The sequence below is a fragment of the Alligator sinensis genome, unplaced genomic scaffold (assembly GCF_000455745.1).
Source record: "Alligator sinensis unplaced genomic scaffold, ASM45574v1 scaffold994_1, whole genome shotgun sequence".
Classification (NCBI taxonomy): Eukaryota; Metazoa; Chordata; order Crocodylia; family Alligatoridae; genus Alligator; species Alligator sinensis.
Window position 1 is genome coordinate 260,607 of NW_005842488.1, and position 24,993 is coordinate 285,599.

General features: G+C 47.8%; 1 protein-coding gene across 1 annotated transcript in view; it reads left to right on the forward strand.

The window, feature by feature from the left end:
• Positions 1-24,993, forward strand: part of LOC102368221 (CUB and sushi domain-containing protein 1) — a gene marked incomplete at its 5' end in the record, with an annotated part of 292,700 nt that overhangs the window by 259,537 nt on the left and 8,170 nt on the right. Inside the window, 11 exons of the mRNA XM_014523449.2 lie at positions 727-903; positions 1,459-1,638; positions 4,178-4,351; positions 5,187-5,360; positions 13,138-13,211; positions 14,651-14,762; positions 16,974-17,153; positions 17,808-17,873; positions 18,650-18,811; positions 19,563-19,675; positions 21,404-21,491. Of these exons, the coding sequence (XP_014378935.1) occupies positions 727-903; positions 1,459-1,638; positions 4,178-4,351; positions 5,187-5,360; positions 13,138-13,211; positions 14,651-14,762; positions 16,974-17,153; positions 17,808-17,873; positions 18,650-18,811; positions 19,563-19,675; positions 21,404-21,491 (1,500 nt within the window). The remainder of the gene's footprint in view (positions 1-726; positions 904-1,458; positions 1,639-4,177; positions 4,352-5,186; positions 5,361-13,137; positions 13,212-14,650; positions 14,763-16,973; positions 17,154-17,807; positions 17,874-18,649; positions 18,812-19,562; positions 19,676-21,403; positions 21,492-24,993) is intronic.

Below are 24,993 nucleotides of genomic sequence, written 5' to 3' on the forward strand. Positions count from 1 at the left end.
TGATTCATGACTCAGTTGGACCTCTCTTTGAGACTCTTGTGATGGTGATTGTCAGCAGCAGCTGACCCAATTGCTGCCCAGCCAGTTCCAGATGTGGCACTTCATTTTGCACAGGCCATGGATCCCTGAAAAGATGTCACCTGGCATTGGCTGGCCCCATCTGGGCTGGATTCATAAAGATTGCAATAATCTGTTGACCCCGAAGTGCCTGGGATCTTCTGGCTACCAGCTGCCCCTATTCTCCCCATTTCGTCCACAGTGCATCTGTATTTCGGATCAGGTTTGCATACCTTAGTACAACTTGTGCCTGCGGTGGTCAGCATCAAGGGACAGAAAGCCTGTCCCGGCTTCCCCTCCGTAAGACCAATAGCAAGGATGTTGGCTGTCAGGGTCGGGGTACCTTTTTGAATCCCTGGATGAGGCCAACGTGGTAAGTATTTTGTAGGCAAGAGGGTTTCAAGGGCAGTGAATCCCTCATGCAGATGTCCGTACTGCACATGGAAGTTGCACATCGGCCGCAGAGGTCCTGCCCGGCCATTTGCCCTAGCGATTGAGGCTGTTGTTCTTGGGATGTTTTTTCCTGTGCTGCAAAATAAGTGGATTTGACCCAACGCATCTTGAGATCCATTGATTAATCCAGAGGTCTCTGCAGCTCGGTTTGCTTCTGTTGAGACTGCGGCGGTGTTCATTCTTCTTTTTTTAACTTTGCTCTTTTGGCTTTTTTAGTTATATCTTGTGGAAACCCAGGAACTCCCAGCAACACGAGAGTCATGTTTAATGATGGCTTGGTTTTCTCCAGCTCCATTATATATCAGTGTCGGGAAGGGTATTATTCTACAGGGGTGCTGAGCAGGCACTGTACTGTCAATGGGACCTGGACTGGGACCACTCCAGAGTGTACAGGTAGGTGCCTGGAGGGGTGTTCATGGAAGATGAGATGAATAATACATGGGAGACTCCCAGGCTAGGCTGTCCAGGAGCACATGCTAAACACCTAGTTAGGGAACTGGATGTGTCCACAAGCACAGGGGAAAGACCATTAAATTAACTAGTGCTGGTCGAAACAGTTCTTCACACAAACTCTTTGAGGCTCCTGAGCACCTCCTGCAATGAATGCTCTGGCTTCTGCTTTGTCTTCCCAGTCTCCAATCACAAATTTCACGAGCAGATGTGAGCTGTCCCGGAGCCTCGCTCTCTTGGCTGCCTTTGCATGTGATAGTCCTGCCCTTTGGCGTGCAGGCACCGATGAGGCGGTAGTTCAGAAGCCAACGATGTACATCATATATAGGGAGCACATTCAGCTCCTTTAATCTGCAAGTGAAAGGCACTGCCTGAGTCCACAACTAGGTCAGGAAAACGTCTTGGGTTAGAAAACACAATCTTAAAATATGTGCCCGTTGTATCATCCACGTGGTGTGTGCACCAGAAATGTAACTACTGTGTCTTCTCCTTTCCCAGTGATAAACTGTGGTGACCCGGGTGTGCCAGCCAATGGCATTAGGCTAGGAAATGACTTCACCTACAATAAAACGGTAGTATTTCAGTGCACCCCTGGCTACATGATGGAGTCAGACAGAGCATCGTCTCTGACCTGCACAAAAGACCGGACCTGGAATGGCACCAAGCCTGTCTGCAAGGGTGAGACCCTGCTTTGTCAACTGTACATGTCTAAAGATGTTAAGTTATAAGCCACACGCTTCCTGCGGCTCCTGGGACCTTATCCCCATTTTACTGATAGTAAACCGAGGCTAAGTGACTTTTCTGGACTCCCCTTGGTCCCATGCTTGTCTTCTGACAACTGGGCCATCTTTCCTGTAGGACTGACCTGCATGAGTAATTACTCAGCAACGCGAGGGGACAGATGTATGTTGGGGTGGAAGCCAATATGCGCAGCAGACCCAAAAGTAACTGCCGCGTGGCCTGCATTGTGGTTTAAGAGAGAAAAACACTCATCTAGTTCTCCCACAAGGAGTCTGTTGACTCTGAAATTATCCCCGTACTGTGTAATATGTTACAGCCCCGTTGTCCCCACCTTGTTGTCACCATTTACACCAGGGCAAAGCATTTCCATTCTGATTTAGTAGCATGTTGGGCTCCCTTACCCACACGTGCTTGGCATTTGGCACCAGGCACCAAGACGGCAAAGGGCAGGTGCTTTATCTCTACAGCAGTCACTGTCTTCTGTGAACAAAACCGAGGTTCGATACCTCTCACCACGTTTGGCCCATTCATAGCACTGTGCAGACGGCAGGAAGGAGAGATGCAGCAGACGTGGAAGGCTGGCAGAAGCACGCTTGGTAAATTATTGTGAAAAGGTAGCACCTACTCCATCTCGTAGGGAGAGGCGGCAGAATCCATCATCATAAACAGCCCAGTGCACAAACAGATCAGCAAGTAATGGCCACCGTTTTGAACCTCTGCTGTGGTTCACTAGATATAAATAATCCATGCCTTTGCTTTGCAGTGACAGGCTTACCCAGATATTACCCAGCTCTTGTATACTATTTAACCTGTATGCTTTATGGTTTCTTAAAGTGTGGCTTACGGTTTACTAATCCGGTGGCATTAATGTTTTGGGGTTTGCTAGCTGTTGCATTACGCTCATAAGTGTTTCTTATGTAAATGAGTGAAAGTCTAAGAGCTTTGCTGTATGCTGCAGCACTCCAGCTGGGCAAGCACTCCCCTTCAGCAGAGGAACTGCCATCCCGCGTCTTTTCTCCAGCCTCTGCTGTAGCTTCGTGTTTAAAGATCACTTGGGTTTTCACATATTTTCATTTGTTTCATCTTTGCATGTTTGCTCGTCGTTATATTTTCAGCTTTGTGTTTCTTGCTGGGATGCGTCTCCTTCTCCACCATGATATTGCACTGACCTGAGCTCTCAACCCCACCGCCGTCCCTTGGGCTTCTGCATCAAAGCCTTGGGATGGTCCCTAAATACACTAGTCCTCTGTAATACTTTGTTGCTTGGAGGTTATCCATTGATTGCTGGCCAGTTAACTGGTTGATCAGCCTGAATAATTCATCCCTTTGCTAATTAATTCCATCTGAATGAGTAGGAAAACTGTTCAGACAACCAGAATAGACTTAGCATAGCACTAATAATTCATCACTTGAACAGAAGGTAAGGAACAGTAGAAAACACAAGATATATGTTGTTCACAAACTTTCCTCTTCAGGGTGCAGCCCAGCGGGACATAATGTAAAACCTGCTTCCAAAGGGAGTGTTTCGGAGTCTGACTTTTATAGGAGAAATGATACTGTGGGGGGAGGAATGAGCCTAGAGGTTTTGGAAATGCCCTTGTCTGTGGGAGGAATCAGTTCCTAAGAGGGACTGAGCTCCTTGCTTTGCCTCTGACTAGCTGCTATCTGAGGCTTCAGAGCCCGGGCTCAGGACAGTTAGCATAGATAGATACTTCTGGGTTTCTTTACCTGTACTAGAATAGCAAGAGAAGGAAAGTTTGGTCAAGGCCCTAGATGTGCCTGTGCAATACCTCATTCTCTGAATGGTACCAATGCTGGTAAAACTGCAGCAGACCCATTATATACAATTGATTGCTTATCATCTGAGTCAGCAGCTGCAAAGAGCAGTGCTCCGTTCTTTTTCTTCTTCATTTCTTGCCACTTTGAGCTACCAGAGCAAGATCATAGATAACAGGGCCCTATTCTCAACTGGAAACCCTGCCTGTTTCTATTGTTGAGCATCTGGACGGATCGTTGCTAGGAGTTTGAAAGCAAGGGTATGGCAACGCTTCCTAAAGCAAACCCGAACTGCGTGAAATTCGTAGTATTTCTTCATTTAATTGGTCACTCAACACGCTTTCAGATTTTCCAAATTCTCTGGATCTTCTAAAGAACCTGGGCCTGAGTTTCCTACCGTTCTGGATCCGATTTGTAATTTTAGGTGGAACCTCGCAAAAAAAACCCCCAACTCCTGACCCGGCTTTGATTTGGGATGCATTTGCTCATAAAATTCAAAGCAACCCCACACCCTTTGCGAACACATGTATATAGCAGGAAACATTTGCACGGCCCCCTTGCAAACCCAACCCACTGAGAGTTTCTTGGAGAGCTGAACGTAGCTTTGATCCTATGTGGATTTACTTGCTAATGGAAACAACTAGGTTAAGTAGTCATCGGAACTGAACTGTGCTTATTTCTTATATTTTTCTTTCCTCAGCTATCATCTGCAAATCCCCTCAAGCCCTCCCCAATGGGAAAGTCGTGGGCTCTGATTTTAGCTGGGGTTCGAGCGTGAGCTATGCCTGCCTGGAAGGATACCAGCTCTCTCTCCCTGCTGTCCTGACCTGCGAAGGGAATGGGACTTGGAGCGGAGAAATCCCGCAGTGCTTTCGTAAGCAGACCGCCACGTTCGTTCGTGTGCAAATGTGGCGGGGTTAAGGCAAAGACACCGAGTGCTGTGCCCTCCCAGGGAATTTGTCTTCCTGGATCACGTGAAGGCACATACTCCAGCATCCCCCATCATGCAAAGCCTTTCTTAAAATCCAGGGCCTTATTTAGGTGGCTCAGGAGGAGCTGAGCTCTTTTGAAGTCTTCCTTGAAGTGTCTGAAGGCCTCAACTGAAAAGCACCAACAAAGGGCACCGTTCGCTACAGCGGGCATTGCAATGCTTCCCCGCGGCAGGTTTCCGATTGGATTAAAACCAGCGTGTCTGATTCAGTACCTATTAGTTAAACGCCTCATGCTGATCAAGCCAGATTTTAGCTCCCTTTTTTCGTGGAACAGTTGGCAACAACACAATACCTATTTTCATATTAAGCGGCACAAAGACCTGACTGCGTCCCTTACCCCTTTCCCCGGCTGTTGTATAATTAGCGGGCTGTGCATGTGATGTGCACCGCGTGGCGATCTGACATTGTACAATTAAGGAGGGGTTTTCATGTTAACCACACCGTTATGCAAAAAAAAGAGCGAGGCAGGGGGGGACCCCAGAAACCTTCTGTTCCTCCTACCTGCATGGAGAAAGGAAAAGTCAATTATATTAAACGGAAGTGCCCAGAAAGCAGCCAGCATGCCATCTGCTGCTAGCAGTTTCCTGTGCAATATCAGTGCAGTTGATAGTTAGGGATTCGGGGCGGGGGGTTTGACCCTTAATAGAAGCAAACGTAACCCATTACTCCCTCCGGTCTGTGATGAGCTCCATCGCCATCCTCTGCTCACTTTTCCAGCTGTGTTTTGCGGTGATCCTGGGATACCGGCTCAAGGCAGGAGAGAAGACAGAGGGTTCACGTACCGCTCGTCGGTCTCCTTCTCCTGCCTGGCCCCACTGGTGCTGGTGGGATCAGCTCGGCGGTTCTGCCAGTCTGACGGGATGTGGAGTGGGACCCAGCCCAGCTGCATAGGTAAGAGCAGCCCCTTGCACCTGCACAGGTAAAGTCAAAGACCTCGAGGTCTCACCCAGGCTGGCTCAGGTGTCATAGTTTCATAGCTGTTAAGGGCTGGAAGAGACCTTGCAGATCATCGGGTCCAGCCCCCCTGCACTTGGGCAGAATAGATGGCTGAGATCAGATGACCTCAGCAAGGTGGGCGTCAAGACAATTTTAAAGATCGCCAGGGTGGGTGACTGTACCGTTCCTCCATAAATCCTGTCTCAACCCTCTTCTTTCCCCTTCCTCCTACCTAGCCCCCCGTGTCTTCTACGGTCAGGCCTGGAAGGAAGATAGGCAATTCCCTTTGGCAGACAAGACAGGCATGCGGCCAGCTCACTTTTCTAGTTTCAGCGGTGTAGACCTCGAGGCCCCCCAAGAACTAGGAGAACCCGGGGGCCTTTCCCCTGGATGTGGGCTTGCTTCACTCACAGGTTTCACAGGCCCCAGAAGCCAGCTCTGCTCATTTGCCATGCCCGCTGGCCTCGAGCATTTACAACAAAGCCCCAATTGCTGCAAAAATTAACCGGGTTTTTTATTCATGCGACCCCTGTGGTCGAGAGGCAAAGATTTCCTACAAGCTCAGCCTCTAGCAGCTCCCAGTAAGAAATCCCAGGAGGATTTTGCTGGAGGATGGCCACCTCTGAATAATCGAATTACCTAAATGGGAGTTAGCCTCTTGAAATTCTGGCCATTTATTCCAGTGCTTGTGGTAGAGCAAGTGACTGAGCTCGGTCAAAAATATGGGCCGCTTCTGGGTTTCTTTTTGCCGTAGTACCGTTTTATTCTTGCCCTGCCCACAAAAATCATCCGTTTTTAGTTTTAGTTTCCAGGAAAATAGGAGCATAACTTTTTCGTTTAATTGACAACGTTTTTGTTTTAGTCTGATTGCTTCAGCTAGTGGCAAGAAAGAGCCTCGTGGGGTTCGTTGTCCTAAATCGGTCCATCCATTCCTGCATCCTGCCTCCACAACACTTCTGAGGAAGGCAGTCCCTTCTTTTCTGCCGCAGTCAAGTTGTGCGGTGCTGTGTGTAGCTGGGAGGGCGACGTTCCTACGCGATGGCTATAGTGACTTGTTGGCAACCAAATGCATAAGATGATAATGCTGTTTTTATAGCTTGTGCAGCTACCAGTATTAAAGAGGCCCCCAGTTTGTTTCCATCCACCAAAAGGAGCTATCGCATTCCACTTAGCTTGACTCGTATTTTGTATTTAGGCAAACAACAAAGCCAGGGAGAACAAGGTAAAATCACTACCAAAGGAGGACAGTGTGTGTGCATGTGCGTGCATGTGCACACACACGTGTATCCTCTGCTATATTGGAATCGTATCCAGCATGGAAGATGCTCCTCACAGAAGTGCAGCACCCTTGAAAAAGTGAAGGGGCTTGTGCATAGCAAACCGAATCCCAAGAGTGACTCTTCCCAGCTAGGGGGTTAGGATGCAGACTTAGATACAAATTGCAACGCTTCCTCTGTTTGCCAGTTTCCTGTGGCTTCCAAAGCCTCGTGCAAGCTCAAGGAAGCATATAATTATAATTAGTCATAACATTGTCTCACCTGTTTTGCAATCCAGCTACAGCCTTTCACTCTGCAGCAGTAAATTCCCGAAGCGGACTACGTGCTGCCTATCTATCCAGCACATCTATTCCATTTCTGACATCAGGCCCGTATTATCTGGGCACTAAGAATAAGAATAATAAATAATTAAAAAAAAACAGCCTGCGTTGTTCTAAATTTACCTGCCACCAATTCACATCTTTGTCCTCCTGTGTCAGATGGTGTCACTAAGAAAGGACTCGTCGGGTTTTTTCCCCGCTGTTTTCGACTTTTAATCTAGCTAGCTGGCCAGGAACACGGTGCCGTCTCTGCGGCGCTGGCCGCTATAGCAGCTCTTAAATATCTCAGTCAGAGTTGCCTCTTAATGCGTCATCTCCTCTCCGCAAGGCCTTCTTCAGGACCCCGCCATCAATCCTCAAGAATATGGCACCCACACCTGCGGAGGAGTGCATCAAACCACAGTATTAGCGGGCATGACAAACGCGGCCCTTTTTATCGCCAGAGAAATTTACTTTGCTCCTTCAGATGCATCTCCCTGCCACAAATCACAGGAAGCGAAAAGACTTGTCTGTCTGCAAAACCCTGACCCGAGCCGTCAATTCCCGGCCGAGCGACGGGCATTATTTATTCAGGTCTCATCCATTCTCGCGCCACGTTATACTGCTGGTGCTGTCAGGCCCCCAAAATACAGCCAGGAGACCCGGATTTTAATGCGCTTCACCCTGCGCCATCCATCAACTTCCGCCTCGTCCGCGGGATGGGGCTGGTATGTATTTATTTATTTCTTTATTTTATCGGAGACGCTGTGATTTATCTGGGGCCCTCCATCAGGTGCCATGGAAACGGCACCGGTGATAAATGACGGAGGCTCAGCCGAGCCGAATAAAGTGAAATGAATTAGCTGCTGTGTTGCAGCACCAAATTGGCTGCACTTTGTATGCCTTGTTTACTGACTTGCAGTTCCCAAGGACCCGGGGAGAGCTCGGGGAAGCACGTCAGGATGCTGCATGAAGAGGTTGATCGCGTGGGTCATAAGGAATAAAAAAAGTCTGAGCCCGTCGCTTACAGAGCTCGTGTTCCCCTTGCCCCTTAGCTGCAGTGAGGAGTGACAGAGATTTTTCTATCTTGTTGCAGTTCAACAAGGAGAAATGCAAAGTGCTGCACCTAGGGAGGAAAAATGTCCAGCACACCTACAGCCTAGGGAATGACCTGCTGGGTGGCACAGAAGCGGAAAGGGACCTTGGAGTCCTAGTGGACTCCAAGATGAACATGAGTCGGCAGTGTGACGAAGCCATCAGAAAAGCCAATGGCACTTTATCGTGCATCAGCAGATGCATGACGAATAGGTCCAAGGAGGTGATACTTCCCCTCTATCAGGCGCTGGTCAGACCGCAGTTGGAGTACTGCGTGCAATTCTGGGCGCTGCACTTCAAGAGGGATGCGGATAACCTGGAGAGGGTCCAGAGAAGGGCCACTCGTATGGTTAAGGGCCTACAGAGGCGCCCCTGGGGGTTACAAGAAATAATGGCCACAAGCTAGCAGAGAGCAGATTTAGACTGGACATTAGGAAGAACTTCTTCACAGTTTGAGTGGCCAAGGTCTGGAACGGGCTCCCAAGGGAGGTGGTGCTCTCCCCTACTCTGGGGGTCTTCAAGAGGAGGTTAGATGAGTATCTAGCTGGGGTCATCTAGACCCAGCACACTTTCCTGCCTATGCAGGGAGTCGGATTTGATGATCTATTGAGGTCCCTTCCGACCCTAACATCTATGAATCTATGAATCTATCTCTGCTGTACATTGGTTTGCCAGCGGCTCTTTCCTGTACCCGGGTACATCCGATTCATCTGAGTCTTAGGGAACAAATGATATGGGAGAGTTTGGATGTGCTCACGGAGGTACTGAACGTGCCGTGGAGAAGCGGAGGGAGCTGAGTGGGGACTACAGAAGGATCCCATCTGACATTTCTTGCACACGTGCTGGCCTCTGGCTGCTTTACCACTCCATCCAGGAAGGGCACAGACCATCTGCAGACACCTCCTCAGCCTGATGAAGGGCGTTTGTGCCCCAAAGCTCACTAAGAAGAATTTTTTCAACTCTTTGACTGGTCGAATAAAAGATATGGGATTGACCCAAAGAGCCTTGTCTGACACGACTGACATTTTGTAAGCACGGCCATCCTCTGGTGGCATCTCTGTGCTTTTTTCAGGGGTGTATTTGTTCGCCGTGTTGGTCTGGGACAAAAAGAAATGCAAAACTCCTGGTTCAGAGATGATACCTTTCACCATCTTGAATTACCCCTGAGCCTGAAAAAGGGCGCGTGAGCCCAAAAGCTTGCAAAAAAAAAGATCATTCTTTTTGTGATTTCTTAGGGGGTCTAATAAAAGGTATCATCTCTGAACCAAGAGTTGTAGAGTTTTGCATTTCTTTTTGTCTTGGGTTGACACAGCTACCAAATACATCCCCGACACATGGAAGATGCTGAATTTTAGCCAATTTTGGATGTTTTTGAGCAACAAGAAAGATTTCTATACCTCCCTGCCTTTCTGGCGCCTGATACCACCGGGGAAAGAATCCTGCCAGATCTGCACATCAAAGAGCGACTCACAAAGACACTCTCATGGACCCGGAGGAACAGACTTCCACCTTCAGCTTCCTCTGTGCAAAAAAATATAGTTTATTTTCTACCTACGGGGACTTTTTTACCATCTGTCATTTTCCCCGAGCCCAAAAGCTTGCAGAAAAAAATAATTATTTTTTGCAATTTCTTAGTTTCTTTAATAAAAGGCATCACCTCTGAACCACGGGTTCTAGAGTTTTGCATCTCTCTGTCCTGTGCATTTATGCCAGGCCCATCACCATGCTGTATGAGCCCTTGGCATTGCTGGCATCACTAGCATTGCAGTTAAACACGCTATTTTTTATCCTGTTCTCTTGCAAAATGAGAGCCACGGCTCCTTGGGCGATGGCAACTCACTTCAGCTCAGTGTGGAGGTCCAGGCCTAGCACTTAACCCTGTTTGCATCCGTGCACTGCCTTCTCTTGCACTGGCACATGGCGTGCCAATTTAGCAAGCTAGGCTGCCTGCTGCTCCGTCCGTGCTGATTGTTCTCAGCCTTTTTCTGGGAAGAGTCTTCTTCAAGGTTGTTCTTGCTGTTTTGAACCTTTTACCTGTTCTCCGCTCCTGGCAGAAGAGAGGCCTTTTCAGCATCCTTCTTGTCTACTGAGACTGAGCGGGGATTTGCAAACAGTCTCCAAAAATACCAACAAAAACCCCAAAATAAAACCCACACACGGATGGCAATCACTCAGTTGCTCTCTGTGCCCTTGGAAGACAGGACAAGGAACAGGCTTAAATTGCAACATGGGAGATTTAGGTTGGCTGTTAGAAAGAATTTCCTCGCTGTGAAAGTGGTCAAGCGCTGGAACCGATCTCCTAAACGCCTTGTGGAGATTATGCCTGAAAAGCTTTTTAAGTGCAGGTTAGACAGATTTTCTGTTTGGGATGCTTTAAGCAAAAAGCAGCCCTGCCTGGAGCAGGGGGCTGGAGTAGATGAACCACCCGAGGTCCCTTCTGCCTTGACTTGATTCTGGTTGTGTGAGCAAGTCAGAAGGGGGGCTGCATCTTAGGGCTTGCAGGGGTGGAGTACGGATACGATACTCGTGGCTGGTTCTGCTTCCTTATGAACCCATCCAGGATTGTCATGCATCACCCTCTCTCAATAAGACTTGCTTGCTGTGCTGCTTCCCTGATCAGGGACTGTAACATCTTTGATCAGCTTGGGACTCAAGTTGAAAAAACCTGTTAACTTTTTTTTTAAGGGGGAGGGAAAGCTTTTGCTAAGAAGGACACATCAGTTGTTAGAAGCGAACTGCTGCATCCACCTCATCCTGCAACTAAACCACCCCAACTTGGACCCTCGCTGAAGCAGGATGAAAGCTGCAGAGGTTTTGCTGCCATAGTTTTCCCTCCTAGATCATGCAGGCTTCTCTATTACCGTCATAACAGCTGATATCAATGGCCTTTGATTTGGCTGCAATTGTTACATGTATCTGTAACCTCATATAAACTTGCTGCATTTCCGCCTGCATTCGATTGATTCCCAGCTCATGTCTGCGCACTGGGGAAAAAAGAGCAAATGTATGCTCTAATGGTAAAGGCAGGTATTCCTTCTGAATGGTGTGTGTCCATCTTCTGATGGACTGGGCCAAACTAGGCATAATGAGAGATGATGAATCTGAGATGCATTAACATCTCCGGTCACCATCTATCACCGCAAAATAGCAGGACTCCGAGTTGACTCTTGGGTGACAAAGCAGAATCCAGATGGACAACCTCGCTGCATGGCCTTTCATAATGACCGCAGTCCCGCTGCAACGGGAACAGAGGAGATGTAAAAGAGCCTCTCGCAAGCTAAACCCAAAGGTGGCATGGGACAGCAGTGTGGCATCCAAGTGACCCAGCGCCACAAAACCCCCTGCATGTGGGACTGGATTGGGATCGGGTCCTTTGCTGATTCTTAGAGCAGAATCCAGCTATTATGCATCCAGCCACTTTACTGTTTCCCCACTGGGACCCCTGCCTACAGCATTAGGGGGTTGAGATACACTCAACCCAGATAACAGAGGACAGTAGAGCAACCTAAGAGAAGGCAGCAGAGCCAACAAGCAAAGTGGTTCACTCTCAGCATCACCCCCCAGGAAGCAAAAGTTTTTTGTGATACCTGAAGAGCTACGATGGAGGGGAGGCCTTACCAAAATGCACGTATTTCCCACCCACTCCTTTCTCAGCCATACAGCGGAGCAGTCTCTTAAGGGCATGGCCAGACAGACACGCATTTGCACTGTTTTAAAGTGGGAAGACCTACCGCTCGGGATGATATCGGCTGATCTGGTATAACTGTTTAGTCTGTGTGTCTCAGTCCTGCAGTAAGTGAAGCTAAACTATAATGATTGATCCCATAATAAATGGGGTCAGGTATTACTGTGAGTAAAACTAAACTATTATGATTTATCCCATAATAAATGGGGTCAGGTATTACTGTGAGTAAAACTAAACTATTATGATTTATCCCATAATAAATGGGGTCAGGTATTGCTGTATCGCCTTGCTTCCTGTGGGATTGTTCTGTGAATTCAGTGGTATCGTGATCAGTTCCCATCCTTCCTTTACGAGAGCGTTTAATCTGTCCATGCCCACAGGGGTGGGCAGCTGGAGGAGCCCTCGGAGGCTGTGGGTTTTGCCTGCCCGTGTGATTAGTGCCAGAGGATGCTAGTTGGAGCCGATCAAAAGATAGGAACTTTATTTATCGTGTGAATTTTTATCCCAAAAAAATCATTTCTGGGGGGTTTGTGGAAATGTTTTTAAATGTTTCCACCTGCTCCTGCTCCAGCTTCTTCCTTATATATGGTCTAGTGCAGGGGTGCTTGACCTGTGACCAGATGCAGCCCACAGAGACAGTCTGGTCTGCGGGCCTGATCTGGTATGTGCAAACTCTTGGCCCCAGATGGAGCCCAGCATCCAGCCCCATTCCCAACCCTGACCTCGTGCATCCCAGATTGGGCCTGCTGCTGCTGCCGCTGTTCCAGCCCCATGTGCGCCAGTGGGATCTTGTTCCCAGGGCCAGGACTTGGAAATCCAGCGGCAAGGGAGCAGTGACACTGCTAATTGCCACCGCTGTCCTGCCACTAAATTGCCATCCCTCCAGGGAGCCTAACAGGCCAGATCCCATGAGCCCGTGGGGAAGAGGGGGAGATTGAGCACCCCATGTCTAGTGAGTCATGAGCCCCTGCTATGGTTTTGCTGATGTCTACTGAAAAATGGTGCTGCCCAGCCTGAGATGCCAGAGTACCAACCCCTGCAGGAGTTTTGTATAATCAGATAATCACGTGCGGAAATGCCAGGCAGATTGTGTCGTGTTTTTTTGTCCGTGCCATAATGTGCCCCTGGTTGCCTTGTGTTGGAACAGCCAAGGCATGAGAGACTGAAATAGCCATGTGTCTTCTTGTTAGTACAGATTATTTAGATAGCGACTGTATCACCCATGGGAAAGGAAAGTGTGAACTATTCTTTTAAATTGTATGACGGGGCTGTTGGGCCAAAAGTGGGCATAGAGGCACAGCTCTGACGTGCTCTCATGAACATCCTCCCTATCTAGGTTCTTTACAATGCTGCCCGTTTCTCTTTTTCCTTTTAAGATCCTACTCTCACCACATGTGTGGATCCTGGTGTGCCTCTCTTTGGGATGCAGAACAACTCCCAAGGTTATCAGGTAATGCTATCTTGCATCGCTCCACACCCCTGGGGTAAGCAGACAGGATGACAAAGTGCACCAGATCTCTGGTGGGCTTTGAAGGCTGAGCCTGCAAAAAGATTCGCAAGCACTATGCTAACATCTGCAAATGCCATACGCGTGCACTTTGATGGGTGTGAAACTGGACACGACGGAGGGGATCAGCTGTAAATCTGATGTCACTCTGTTTCCCGTGATGCTAGGTGAAATCCTAGCCCTGGTGAAGTCAGTGAGAAAACACCCATTGATTTGAGTTGGGTCACAATTTCTAGACTGATATTTGGATAATGCGTTCATCATTTGCAATGCGCATCTCGAACTGCCGCATAAAAAAAAAAATTAAAAAATGCAAGGCCACCTGTAGAAAAATAGACTGAAAAAATGTTTCCAAGGGCACTGATTGTAGGAGTTTTTACATTACCGCTGTGCTTAAATAGCAGAAACCAAATTAAAAAAGAGCAGGTTTTAAATGGTATAATTGAAATTTGGAGTCAAGAATGCTTCTGTGTGTGTGTGTGTGTGTGCCACATTTGCTTTTTTAAATGGGAACATTTTTTTGCCATGATGGAGACCTAAATAAAGCAGCATCGTGCTGATGGTCTCTGAGAAACAGAAAGTGAATCTGTCCAGCCCGGTTCCATTTCTAGTACACTTTTCAGAATCCCGAGCCCACGATGACCTTTGTATTATAAGTAACAGATGTTTCCTATGGTCAGCGGTATTTATTTTGAATGTCCGTCTAAATATGTATGAGAAGGTCAAACGTAATCACTGTTCCTGGAGAGGAGAATAATGATTTCTTGGGCGTTGGCATGGCTCCTGCCAAAACAGGGCCCTAATCCTGTTGGGGCCTGTAGGAGCACCTCGAACAGCTAATACAAAAGCAGGTAAAGGACTGGACGTGAATGCTAATGCAATTCTATCCCTGGATTATTTTGGAGGCAAAATGCATCGTTTTGATGGGAAAAGTAATTCCAGTTTTGAAACATTTCAACCGCCTTTAGAACTTGTCTTGCAGGGATGCCAGTTTGGGGGCAAATACGTGACATACAGGCCGCACTCCCCATTGCAACTTATCTTGCCAGTTTGGGGGCAAATATATGCCATACAGGCCGCACTCCCCATTGCGACTTATCTTGCCAGTTTGGGGGCAAATATATGACATGCAAACCACGCTCCCCATTGCAAATTGTATTTGCCTGTATGTCAAATATATGACATACAAACGCTCCCCATTGCAACTTATCTTGCCAGTTGGGGGGCAAATATATGACATACAAACCACGCTCCCCCATTGCTGTATGAACAGTTAAGCAAAAATGAAGGTCTCCCAAAGGTTTCAAATGCCCTGGGATTGGCCACATATCACTTTTAAAAAAAAATTAATTTTCGCATTACACTGTCTTCCTCTGCAATAGGTGGGAAGCATTATATTCTTCAAGTGTCAGAAGGGTTACCTGCTCCAAGGATCCACCACCAGAACGTGTCTCCCCAACCTGACATGGAGCGGAGCGCAGCCCGACTGTGTCCGTAAGTGTCGGAGGGGGAGCCTTGTTTCTCGCCTTGCTCCTTTGCTTTACAAAGTGAATCCCCGGCTGCTCCAGTGAGAGATTTGAAAAAGAGGGAGTATGAAAATATCGCGGAGCCAAAGGGGACCACACTGCCACTTCTTTGTTGATGTGGACACACTAGATCTCATGGCAGCCAGCTTGATTTTTTATTCCCCCCACCTTTAGAGAAAGCTCTTGACCTTGCATTGCGGTGAGGCTTTGTGGCACACTTTGTACGACCCAATGATTTTATAGTCACAACCAGAAAAAAAAAAAATCTCAGTTTTCATGAACCAATTCAGCCAAAAAACCTCTAGAGCAGATGATTTGTCTCTTGCTTTGAAAGGTGTGCGATTCCCCAGCTCCCACTCCAGCTCAAAGAAAGTATCTACATACTGCAGCTCACCACTCTGTTAGGGTCCTAAAGGACCAGGAAGCTCGTCATACCCCAGCATGAGTTAAATCTCAGCCCCAGGGTCCTGTTCTCTCCCTTTCTGCTAGGATGTATTCGAACCTGTTCTTCACTTTCTTCAGTGAATAATTTTCCCATTTGCTGTCCCCAGTCCAAGATGAACTTGCCTAAGATAGCTGAATTGGTTGTGTGTCATTTAAAATGCTTGACATGCAGAATCAAAGCTGCACATATACTGCTCCACTGCACTGGAAGGGAGCGGCGATTCTCTGTAACTTCCTTTTGTAATTAGATTCCCTGACTCCTGGATAGGAAGATTGTAGGTATAAAGCAGCAAATACAGCTGTAAGTGGTAGTAGGCTGGTGCTCACAAGAGTTGAAACAAAGATGTGCCTGCAGCTGACCTGTGACAGTGAGAAATGCTAAGCTGTCATCTCTTGGTTTTTCATAAAGCTTCCTACATCAGTGCAGTTTGCAGGGGTAATATTAGGTGCAGTTATTGGTAATACACTGAAGACTAAAACACAATGATTACAGCCTTTGCCACTTGTGCTCTGTGTTACCTTGAGTAGGTCATTGAGACTGTCGGTAACTTAGTTTTACTATCTTTAAATGGTATGATGATGATGATGACAACGATGACATATCACGGAGAGCATTGAAGATTCATTGAGGTTTGGAAAAAGGCTTTGAGGTCCACAGAGGAAAATTTAGAGCAAGGATCAGGGGAAGCTTGGCTTTCTGAGTTGCGTAGTCACCCCTCAAGGAAAGTGGTGGCACATTGAACAGGTTGTGATGGAGCCATACAGACTAAAAGGGTAGTGAGCAATGGTGGGAATCACAAGCACTCAGCCCCTCTGAGGATTTGCCCCTGTGATTCTGCAGACAGGCTGGTGCATGGGTTTATTCAGGCAGCCCATCTGAGGGAGGCAAAATAAGGAGAGAATCCATCGCTCAGTAGCTGTCTAGCACTACCGATATAGCTACAGCCTTATCATGATTTAATCTTCTTCTGCAAAGGTAGTAGGATTTGCCTTCAGGCAAGTCATCTATCTGCATGTTTACATGGTGACTTGATGTTGGGGACAAGGCCAAAGAAGGCATAGAGGAGAAGACAAGATGTTCTTGCTTTCAAGAAGAGTCACGTTCAGGAATAGGGACTGCATGGACATGGTTCCTCCTTGCTCGGTGTCGTTCGCTCCCTTTGTGACTGCCTTGGAGCGTAAGCTGGTTTGTCTCAGCTGTCCCGTGTCCTCCAGTGACTCTTTGTTGTTCCAATGAACAGTGAATCTTCGCCCCTGGCAAGGACGGAAACCTGGGGGGAAAGGTCTTAAGTGTCAGGGAGTTGAAAGAGTTTGAGGCACTGTTGATAAGAGACTATTGACTGGTGTACGAATGGATTGGGTTTGATTGGGAAGTTTACATGGTAGCCCAAGTGACTTTTCTGGCCCTATGTGCACTTTCAAGTATTTCAATGGAAGCCCATTATTTATTAACATCACCATGGCTGGGTGAACACAAGCTTTGCTTGTGGCTGGATCTGGGGATGCCCAAACAGTTTTAATACTACAAAAAGTAGCAGCCGTCTAACTACGGAGACAAGTGGGTTTGGCCTGTTGGATTCCCGTAGCATGCGAGCATGTCAAACGCAGTGAGAGGCAACACAAAGTGTTGAGCAGGAAGGAACTTCATTGGGGAAAACCTTGACCTCCATGGCATTTGCCCCTTCCATGTAGATCCAGGCAAGGCTTCTAATCTAGACCACTGCTCATCTTTCAGCTCACCACTGTAAGCAGCCAGAGACCCCATCCCATGCTAACGTAGGCGCTCTGGATTTGCCATCCCTGGGCTACACCTTGATCTACTCTTGTCAGAGTGGGTTCTATCTCACTGGAGGATCTGAACACCGGACTTGCAAAGCAGATGGCAGCTGGACAGGAAAACCACCCATTTGCCTTGGTAAGAGCCCCAGGTTGCCATAGGGGGGCAGGAATAGAGGTGTTGGTTTGGGTTTAGTCTTGGTACCCATCCCACAAAGAGATGATCCAAGAGGAATTAGCTGTCTCCTCACGTGTGTTAGGTGGTGCTGCTGTGCTGGTCAGCGTTTTATTTAGTGACCGCGGGTCTAATATGAATAATGTAGGGCCTGATCCAACTCCAGATGAACTCAAGAAAGAGCACCCAAGTCTGCCATGCCAGGTAAATGCAGCTTGCAGATACCAGACTAGCAGTTAGTGGAGATTACCTGCATCAGCCTTTGATGAAATTCCCACTAGAATCAGGCCTCTCGCAGAAATGCAAATCGAGGGCGGAAATGCAAATCGAGGATGCTGAACAGGCCCCCAGCTCCCGGGGGCCTGCTCAGCATCCTTTTTGAGGTGCTGCTAACTAGGGATGTGCAGCCGTACCGGCAGGGGTGAGAAATGCTAGTCTGAGACTTACATCTCTGTACCTAGCTGCTCTTTTCTTCACCGTAACAAATATCTGAGCTTTGGGAAGCAAGTAGGAAGCAGTTCCCACTCATCTATCACGAGCTGCCCCAGGGGAAATGACTTAACCATATTTCAGCGTCCCATCCTATTAATCTGCCGCGGGTTTGCTTCTTCTTTCTAGCTGATATTCGACCTAGTGGAAGACCAGTTGGCACTGCTCGAGATCCACCCCTTGCAAAAGTGTCAGGTACTGTAGTGCGGCCATTCGTTCCAGGGGAGGCGTTGATATTTAATCTGAACAAGAGAAATGTGGAATTACAAAGTGGCAATAAGTGATACCACAGACCCTCTTACGATGGCTCTGGTCCAAAATCTATCAGAGATGTAAGAAGCCACTGAGGCTGCTCCCTGCCTTTCCTCTATGGTGGTAACAACCACAGACACTCTGCTGGGTTCGGAGGTGGCTGTACACTTGGGTTGCTAGTCTCATAAACACCTAAGGGAGATGAGCCCCCCAACCTCTGCTGAATCTCCCTTAAGCGTCTATGAAAATACCAGCCCTGTGCATTCCTTCAAACAAGAGCTGGTTGGGGGGGTTTGTAATGATAAACGTTTGTATTTTGAAAATAAAAAACAACATGGAACTTTTTTTTTTTTTACTGCCAAGATCATTTTCCTTTGGTTTCTAACTTGCTGCACTTAGACTTTCTCATGCCAGCTTGTTGGACTCAACTTTCCAAACTTTGCAAAAAAAAACCCCAAAAAAATCAGTTTGATTTTTTTCTAAAGACCATTTTTAAATGCATTTTGGCTGAGCCTGAAAACCAGCCACTGCATCCTTAGATAAATTCATTCCTTCGTATCTGTCTGTTGTTTGCCTTCTTTTCTTCCCCAGAGACTTTCACAGTATGAAATCATTAGCAGTGATAACAGAGCACTAGCCCTGAAATTCATTCAACTCTTCTCAAGTAACCCTCCTTCCTCCCTTCCTTGTTGTCCCCAGTTCCTGCTGGTTGTCCCCAGTGCCTGCTGATGTGTTTGCGAAGAATTCCCTGTGGAAAGGCTCTTACGAATACATGGGGAAGAAGCAGTCGGCGATGCTCACTGTCACCAGCTTCGATCCTGCCACCAGTAAAGTCAATGCCACCTTGATAGATCACAGTGGTGTGAAACTACAGGTGTCAGGTAAGCGGACCAAGCATGGCAGTGCCGTCTATTGATCTGTGCTCACCCTGGCAGGTGCAGTCGCTTGCTGACAAAAAGTGGCTGCTGGAGTCGATGAGCAGAGGAGAATTATTGTTTGGTTTTGTGGACGCATATTGATTGCCTGCTGGTTCTTCAGCAAAACCACAGAGCTCTGAACCCCTCTTCTCGGAGAGGTTCATAGGGACCCAAGTGTTGGACTTGACTTTGCTTGCCCAGGGCAGAGGCTGTTTTCCAGCTGCAAGCCAGGCCTTGAGCTCAGACGGCCCCATTAAGCTCCATTCCCTTTCTACCGCAGTTTCAGATCCACAATTAGTTAACGCTAATGAAGTAAAATGGTGTAAACACCTCTTTGTTCGTTATCCCCTGTTCAGTGCTTTTCTCCTAATGAACTGGTTATAAAGCTTAAGCACTGACGGCTCAGATTTTTTTTTTCCATTCTCCAGATGGTCTATTATCCTACTGGGGTCCGTGGGGTGGTTTTTGTTCGGGTTTTATCACTTCACAGTGACATGCTTATATGATGCAGGAGTTGTTTCTTGCATTGGGAAGACAATGTTATTGCTTAAGCATCTCTGAGTTCAGGTAGAGAGCTCGCTAACGCGACTGCAAACCTCCAGAAATGTTGGGATCTCGGACTATTTGTTGCACAGGTTGGGTTTGAATGGGGTGTGAGGCAGGGTTGCTAGACCACAGATCTCCGGTTCCTCTCACACCCCGTGTTGTCCTGCAGGTATCTACAAGAGAGAAGATGTCCACCTCCTGCTCCAGGTTTATCAGATAACAGGCCCGGTGGAAAACTTTGTTAACAAGTTCAAGAATGATAAATGGGCTTTAGACGGGCACGTAAGTATTTCAGCACCAGTTCAGTGGAGCACATAACGCTCCTGCGCTGAACTGTGGGTTCGGTAACACCTGCTCGTCCTCTCCCAGGTATTATCAGCAAGGTTCAGCTTTTAGCAACACACATCTCTGCCACTTGAGTTGGAGTAACTCATTTAACTTAGAGCACACTATCGTCTTCCGGGAACCCAGCAGCTAAAAGGGGATGCAATGCACTTTGCCACTGCAGTAGACTAGTGTTGCCCCAACGGTCGTAGCAGCCCTTCTGCTATCCCCTTGAGGTCATAAAAGTTTCTCGTTATTCTCTGCTTTCAAATGGCTAAATCCTCTAGATTATCCTCTCCATGAATTCAATATTATTTCCTGTGCAGCGTTATATGTCCCGCCAACATCCAGCCAAAAAGAGCTAAGCTTTCCTTTTGAACTTGACTTCCCTGTGTCTCCGGGAGGTCCATACGCCTTTCAGAGGTCTACAAAAGTGGGTCTACAAGAAGCCACCTTTTGACTGACCGGTTAGAGCACTAGCTGTTTTTAACACTGCCGAGTCAGCAATGGAAACCCTAGTTGTTACAAATAATATCCTGCCCCCCCACCCTGCAGGAGCCGAGTTTTTAACAAGCTGTTGGGTGGCTGCGCCTTCTTCAAAATGCGCTCAGCTTCTCGTGCAATTTAAACTGAATTAATGCTATGCATAAACTTCAAAGAGATTGCAGATATGAAGCAACTTCTGCTCGTAAACAGATGGCTAATGGAGGGTCTCGAGTAAAATCCCGCTGCCTCGCTCCTCAAGTTGTTGTCGGGAGCCAAGCACTAAACTTCATCTGCTGCAGTGAACGGCATATAAACAAGAGTTTGTTGGTCTTGTTTTACGGCACAGCTTTCTCCTCCAGCAGGCGCAAGGGTGGGCTATTTAATGCCACTCTACACGTTCAGAAAGGTTCACGTCACAAATGCAAACTTTACCGGGCCGGAGAACTCAGCACAGAGCTCGCTATGGGGCTGGGTCTCCCTAAACGGGACTAGTCTATACAATTAAAGCTGGAAATACAACTACAGAGAGAGCCAGCGCTGGGCTTCAAGTTTCTTACTGGCTTATCTTAAAAGCTTCAGGATTTTCTTTCGAGCCCCGATCACAACTGACTCAGGCATCGGAGAGGCAAGCTGGTTCCCTTTCTGTATCTCTTCTCCTCGCCCTTAATAAATGTTCTGCAGCTTGGAGCTTTAGCTGGTAATTGTATCGATGCTATTCGAAGCCCAAAGCAGCTTGGACTCTGGCTTTTGTTGGCTCTGCAAGACCAGAGGGAACAAAGCGTTGGTTGTAGCCGGGAGGTCAGCAGTGCAAGTGGCTACGGTTAGAGTTCACAAGAGATCTGTGCATTGCTTAAGCCCTCAAAATCAGGCTTAAAGTGGACTTCAGCAGTGTATGGTCCTTGCACTGCACAGAGTTTAACGTTGCTTGCAGAAAGGGTATGTGCTGAGTAAGGGAGAGCATCGTTTGTGCACAGGCACGTTGCTAATTTTAACCCAGCGTCTCATTAATCTTTGTCACGAATATTTTGCTAAGCTGATCTTTGTGAGTAACTGTGCCCAAGTCTCTGCTGCTTACAGTGTTCTCAATATGCCCCCTTCCTTCCCCTCCCCTCCACACACATGCATTGTATCATCAGGATACAACGAAACGAGGGAGATCCAGACTTCCTTATAAATATGATTTCCTTTTCACAATTCCAGGTCTCATCCGAGTCTTCAAGCGGCACCTTTGTGTACCAGGGCTTTGTACGCGGCGAAGGGTTTGGGCAGTTTGGCCTTCAGAGATTTGGTAAGCTTTGTTATTATTATTTTATCATCCCAGATCATTTGAGTTTGGGTACTGGTGACAGCTTGGAAACTCCAAGCATTTTACTATTCTTGTGTGTGCGCTTCAAGTAGGACGGGCCAAACCTGCAGCTGATGTCAACTGGCTTAGTCCTATTGACATCCTTGGAGCTGCACCTACGAGTGAAGTTACACATGACACTTAGACCATAGTAATAGCACTTAAAATGTGAATGTGCACACATTAAAACTGTTCACAGTGCCCTCTGAGGGTCTCCGAGATATGATATACCAGGCAGGGGTTAGCTGCGGGCTGTGCTACCTAGCTTGTGTTATGGTAACTTCAGTCTACTCCATGGAGATCAAGTGAGTAATCTGTAGTACTCCAGCATCCCAGGATGCACCAATCTCCGTGTCCCCGTCTCCCCCCACCAAACACACACAACCTGAGCAGGGAGAGAGCCCAGATGCCCTGTCTCCTAGCCATGCCCCTACTCACCAGTCCCACTAATGGCAAGACAGAGCTGTGCGGGCAAGAAACGGTATTGAACCTCCATGCACGACTGCTCACGGCATGTCCAACTTCAACACTGCTTAATGCTCCACAGATTTAGTATGGGCTAAGTGCAACGTGGAACCTCACCCGAAATTACACCAGGCGGGGAGCTGGCCTGGGATTCCTCACCAATTCGGTTATCTGAGATATAGACACTAATGCCGCCTCCTTCCCGCAGCCGGGACAGATATAAGCTCGAGTGATTTCCTACCTGCATCCTAGCTGTGGCATCCCTCTAGCAGCGAGACCAGTAGAGGATGAGGGCAAAATGCTTTTATTCAAGGGGAGGGCAAGAAGATAAATATCTGTAATAAACTCAAAGAAATATGCACCCCACAAGGTCTGCTTGCTAGGGATGCAGGAGATTTCCTGGGGTGAGATTCCTGGCACCATTGGAAACCGGGACAAAATTCTCCTTTGCCAGCCAGAAACCCAAAGACGCAGCATAAAGAGTGTTGTCCAGTGGAGAGAGGACTAGCCTAGCAGTCAGGGTACCTGGGTCTGTCGCTGTCCCTCTATGCGATCCTGAGCCTATCCACCCCACCTATATAAAGGCAATTCTGCAATGATCCTGCATCATGACGGGTGCTGGAAGTTAGTTACCGATTCCAGTACGCTCATATGCTGTAGTAAAAGGAGGACAACGTGCGAGGGTCCCTCCAGCATGTGAACAGCCAGGCTGGCTTGGAGAACAGCATCCAAGGGGCTCACTAGCATGCTGTTTGCTAGTATTGAGGGCATGATTAGCCATTCTGTGTGCAACCCGTATAAGCAGCAGCCCCGCTGCCCCTCTTCCACATCTGTCTACAGTCATCTAATTACTAGCGGACCAGCACTAACGTGGGAACCCGGGGAGCAGGATGGGAACTGGAGACATGTGCTGCATTTCCTTCTTGCTAAAGCCCAGCACTTTACTTCTTTTTAAAGAGTGCTCAAGAGAGCCATGTGCTATTTGTTTATTGTTATAGCTCTTGTATTCTCCCCGAATACAAATCACCCTTGCAGAGGCTCCTTGCTGGGGTTGTGTGTCCACAAGGCTCTTTGAGTGAAGCTTTAAGGGTGCTGAGATTTACCGAATAAAACTGACATACAAGTATCTTGCATTTATATATATCTTTCATCCCGTCGATGCCTAGGGTGCTTTACACGCCGCACGCGAGCACTTGCTGTGCGCTGGATGTGGGCCCACAGCAAAACAATGAACTGAATCATCCTATCCTTAAGGGGAGCTTCGATCCCATCTGGACCATGCGGTTTGGCCAGATCTTTACTATAACCAGACATGCACACAAAGGAATTGCTCATCCTGCCGCTGAAATGCAGCCACCTCTGGGGTGAAACGCATCGCTCATTTAATTCAGCTCAGCCATTTGAGACAGAACATGTTGATCACATGCAATTTAGCAGGGTGGGAGAGGTGGTTTTCTATGTCCCAGCACATAGCTGGCCATGTCCAAGACTCAACCTCTTGGACAGCGTCTTCAAATGGAGCTGCCTAAGTCTGTATTGAAGCTGATAGGAAAGTGCCCTCATTTTGCAATAAAAAGGCATCAAGGAGAAAGGGTAAAAAAAATGTCACACGCATCTGAGTGAGTCGGGTGTCCAAGTGTCATTATCTTTCAATGACTCCTGACTCACTTAGGCACTTGTGAAAATTATACCCTAGTGCCTCCTGATCCTGTGGCTTTCAGCGGGAGCTGTAAGTGCTCAACCCCTCTGAAAATCAGAGCCGTTTGATTTGCGGTCGTGAAGCCCCATGACTCCTTTTCAGAGCCTGAAGGAGCAGAGGGCTGGAAGGGCCGTCCTGCGTCACTGAGTCCGGCTGCCTGCTATCCCGGGCCACCGTGTGACGCAGGCCCTTTCACAAACGGATCAGGCTCCCACTGCACCCGCTGGGAAACTGTTCCAGGATTCGCTTCTCCGACAGGCAGAAAGTTTCTTCTAATTTGCAGGCTGGCTTTATACATGCAGCCAATTTATTCTTGGCCCACGCTGGGGTTCAGCTTAAATCGCTCTTCTCCCTCCAAGGTGTGCGTCCCGATTGACATATAGAGAGCAGTCGGATGCCCTCTTAGCTTCTGTTTCTTCTGGCTAAACCCAAGTCCCTTTAACGTCTTCTTAACCCTTACCTTGACCAACTCAGCTCTCTTCTGCACCCGTTCCCATTTAAATCCCTCTTTCTGGAGCGTGAGTGACCAGAAACACGTGCAATATTGCAGATGAGATGTCACCGGTGCACGTGCAATATTGCAGATGAGATGTCCATCATTCTGCAATGATGTTTCTACTTCCCTCTCTCTCCTGGAAGTAGCTTGCCTGATATAGTCTGTTTGCATTTGCCATTTTTTTTTACAGCTGTGCTGGTTCAGAGCTACCTGATTGACTAATGCATCCAGGGTTTTCTTCACTTCTGTTGTTTCCGCTTAATGGAGCCTCCGTTTTTAAGAGAATTGAGTCAGAAGGCAAGACCCTCAGAAAAAAAAGCCTGCCTTTAGGGTCCAACCAGTCCAGAGACCTTCTCAAAATTGCTGTAGAAACTGATAAAGCAAAGGGGTTCATGTCATCCAGGCCCTGTGGTGGTGGCTGGGAGACGACAGAGTAATGAAGTGGCATTGGTTCTCGATGAGATGTTTTTCTTCGAAGCTTTTCCCGGAGGCATCGGCCATTTCCGTTTTATAAAGAGTAGCAAACCGACAAGCCGCTGTAATTGTCACCGCTGCTTTATGTGCAGCAGAACTAGAAACCAGTACGTTGGAAGCTGTGCAGTTTATCCCCGTGGCTGGGTGCCAGCTCTTCCTAAAACAGGATGGTGTTGCACGCGGCTTGCATCGCAGGCCCCAGCCCGGAGTCACTGCCATGAAGCTCGGGAGAGACATCAGTAAACTATTTGGGAGCGGGATGGTAGAAGCAGGCTTATGAGACATCTCAGGAAGTTCCCCTCTTCCACGGG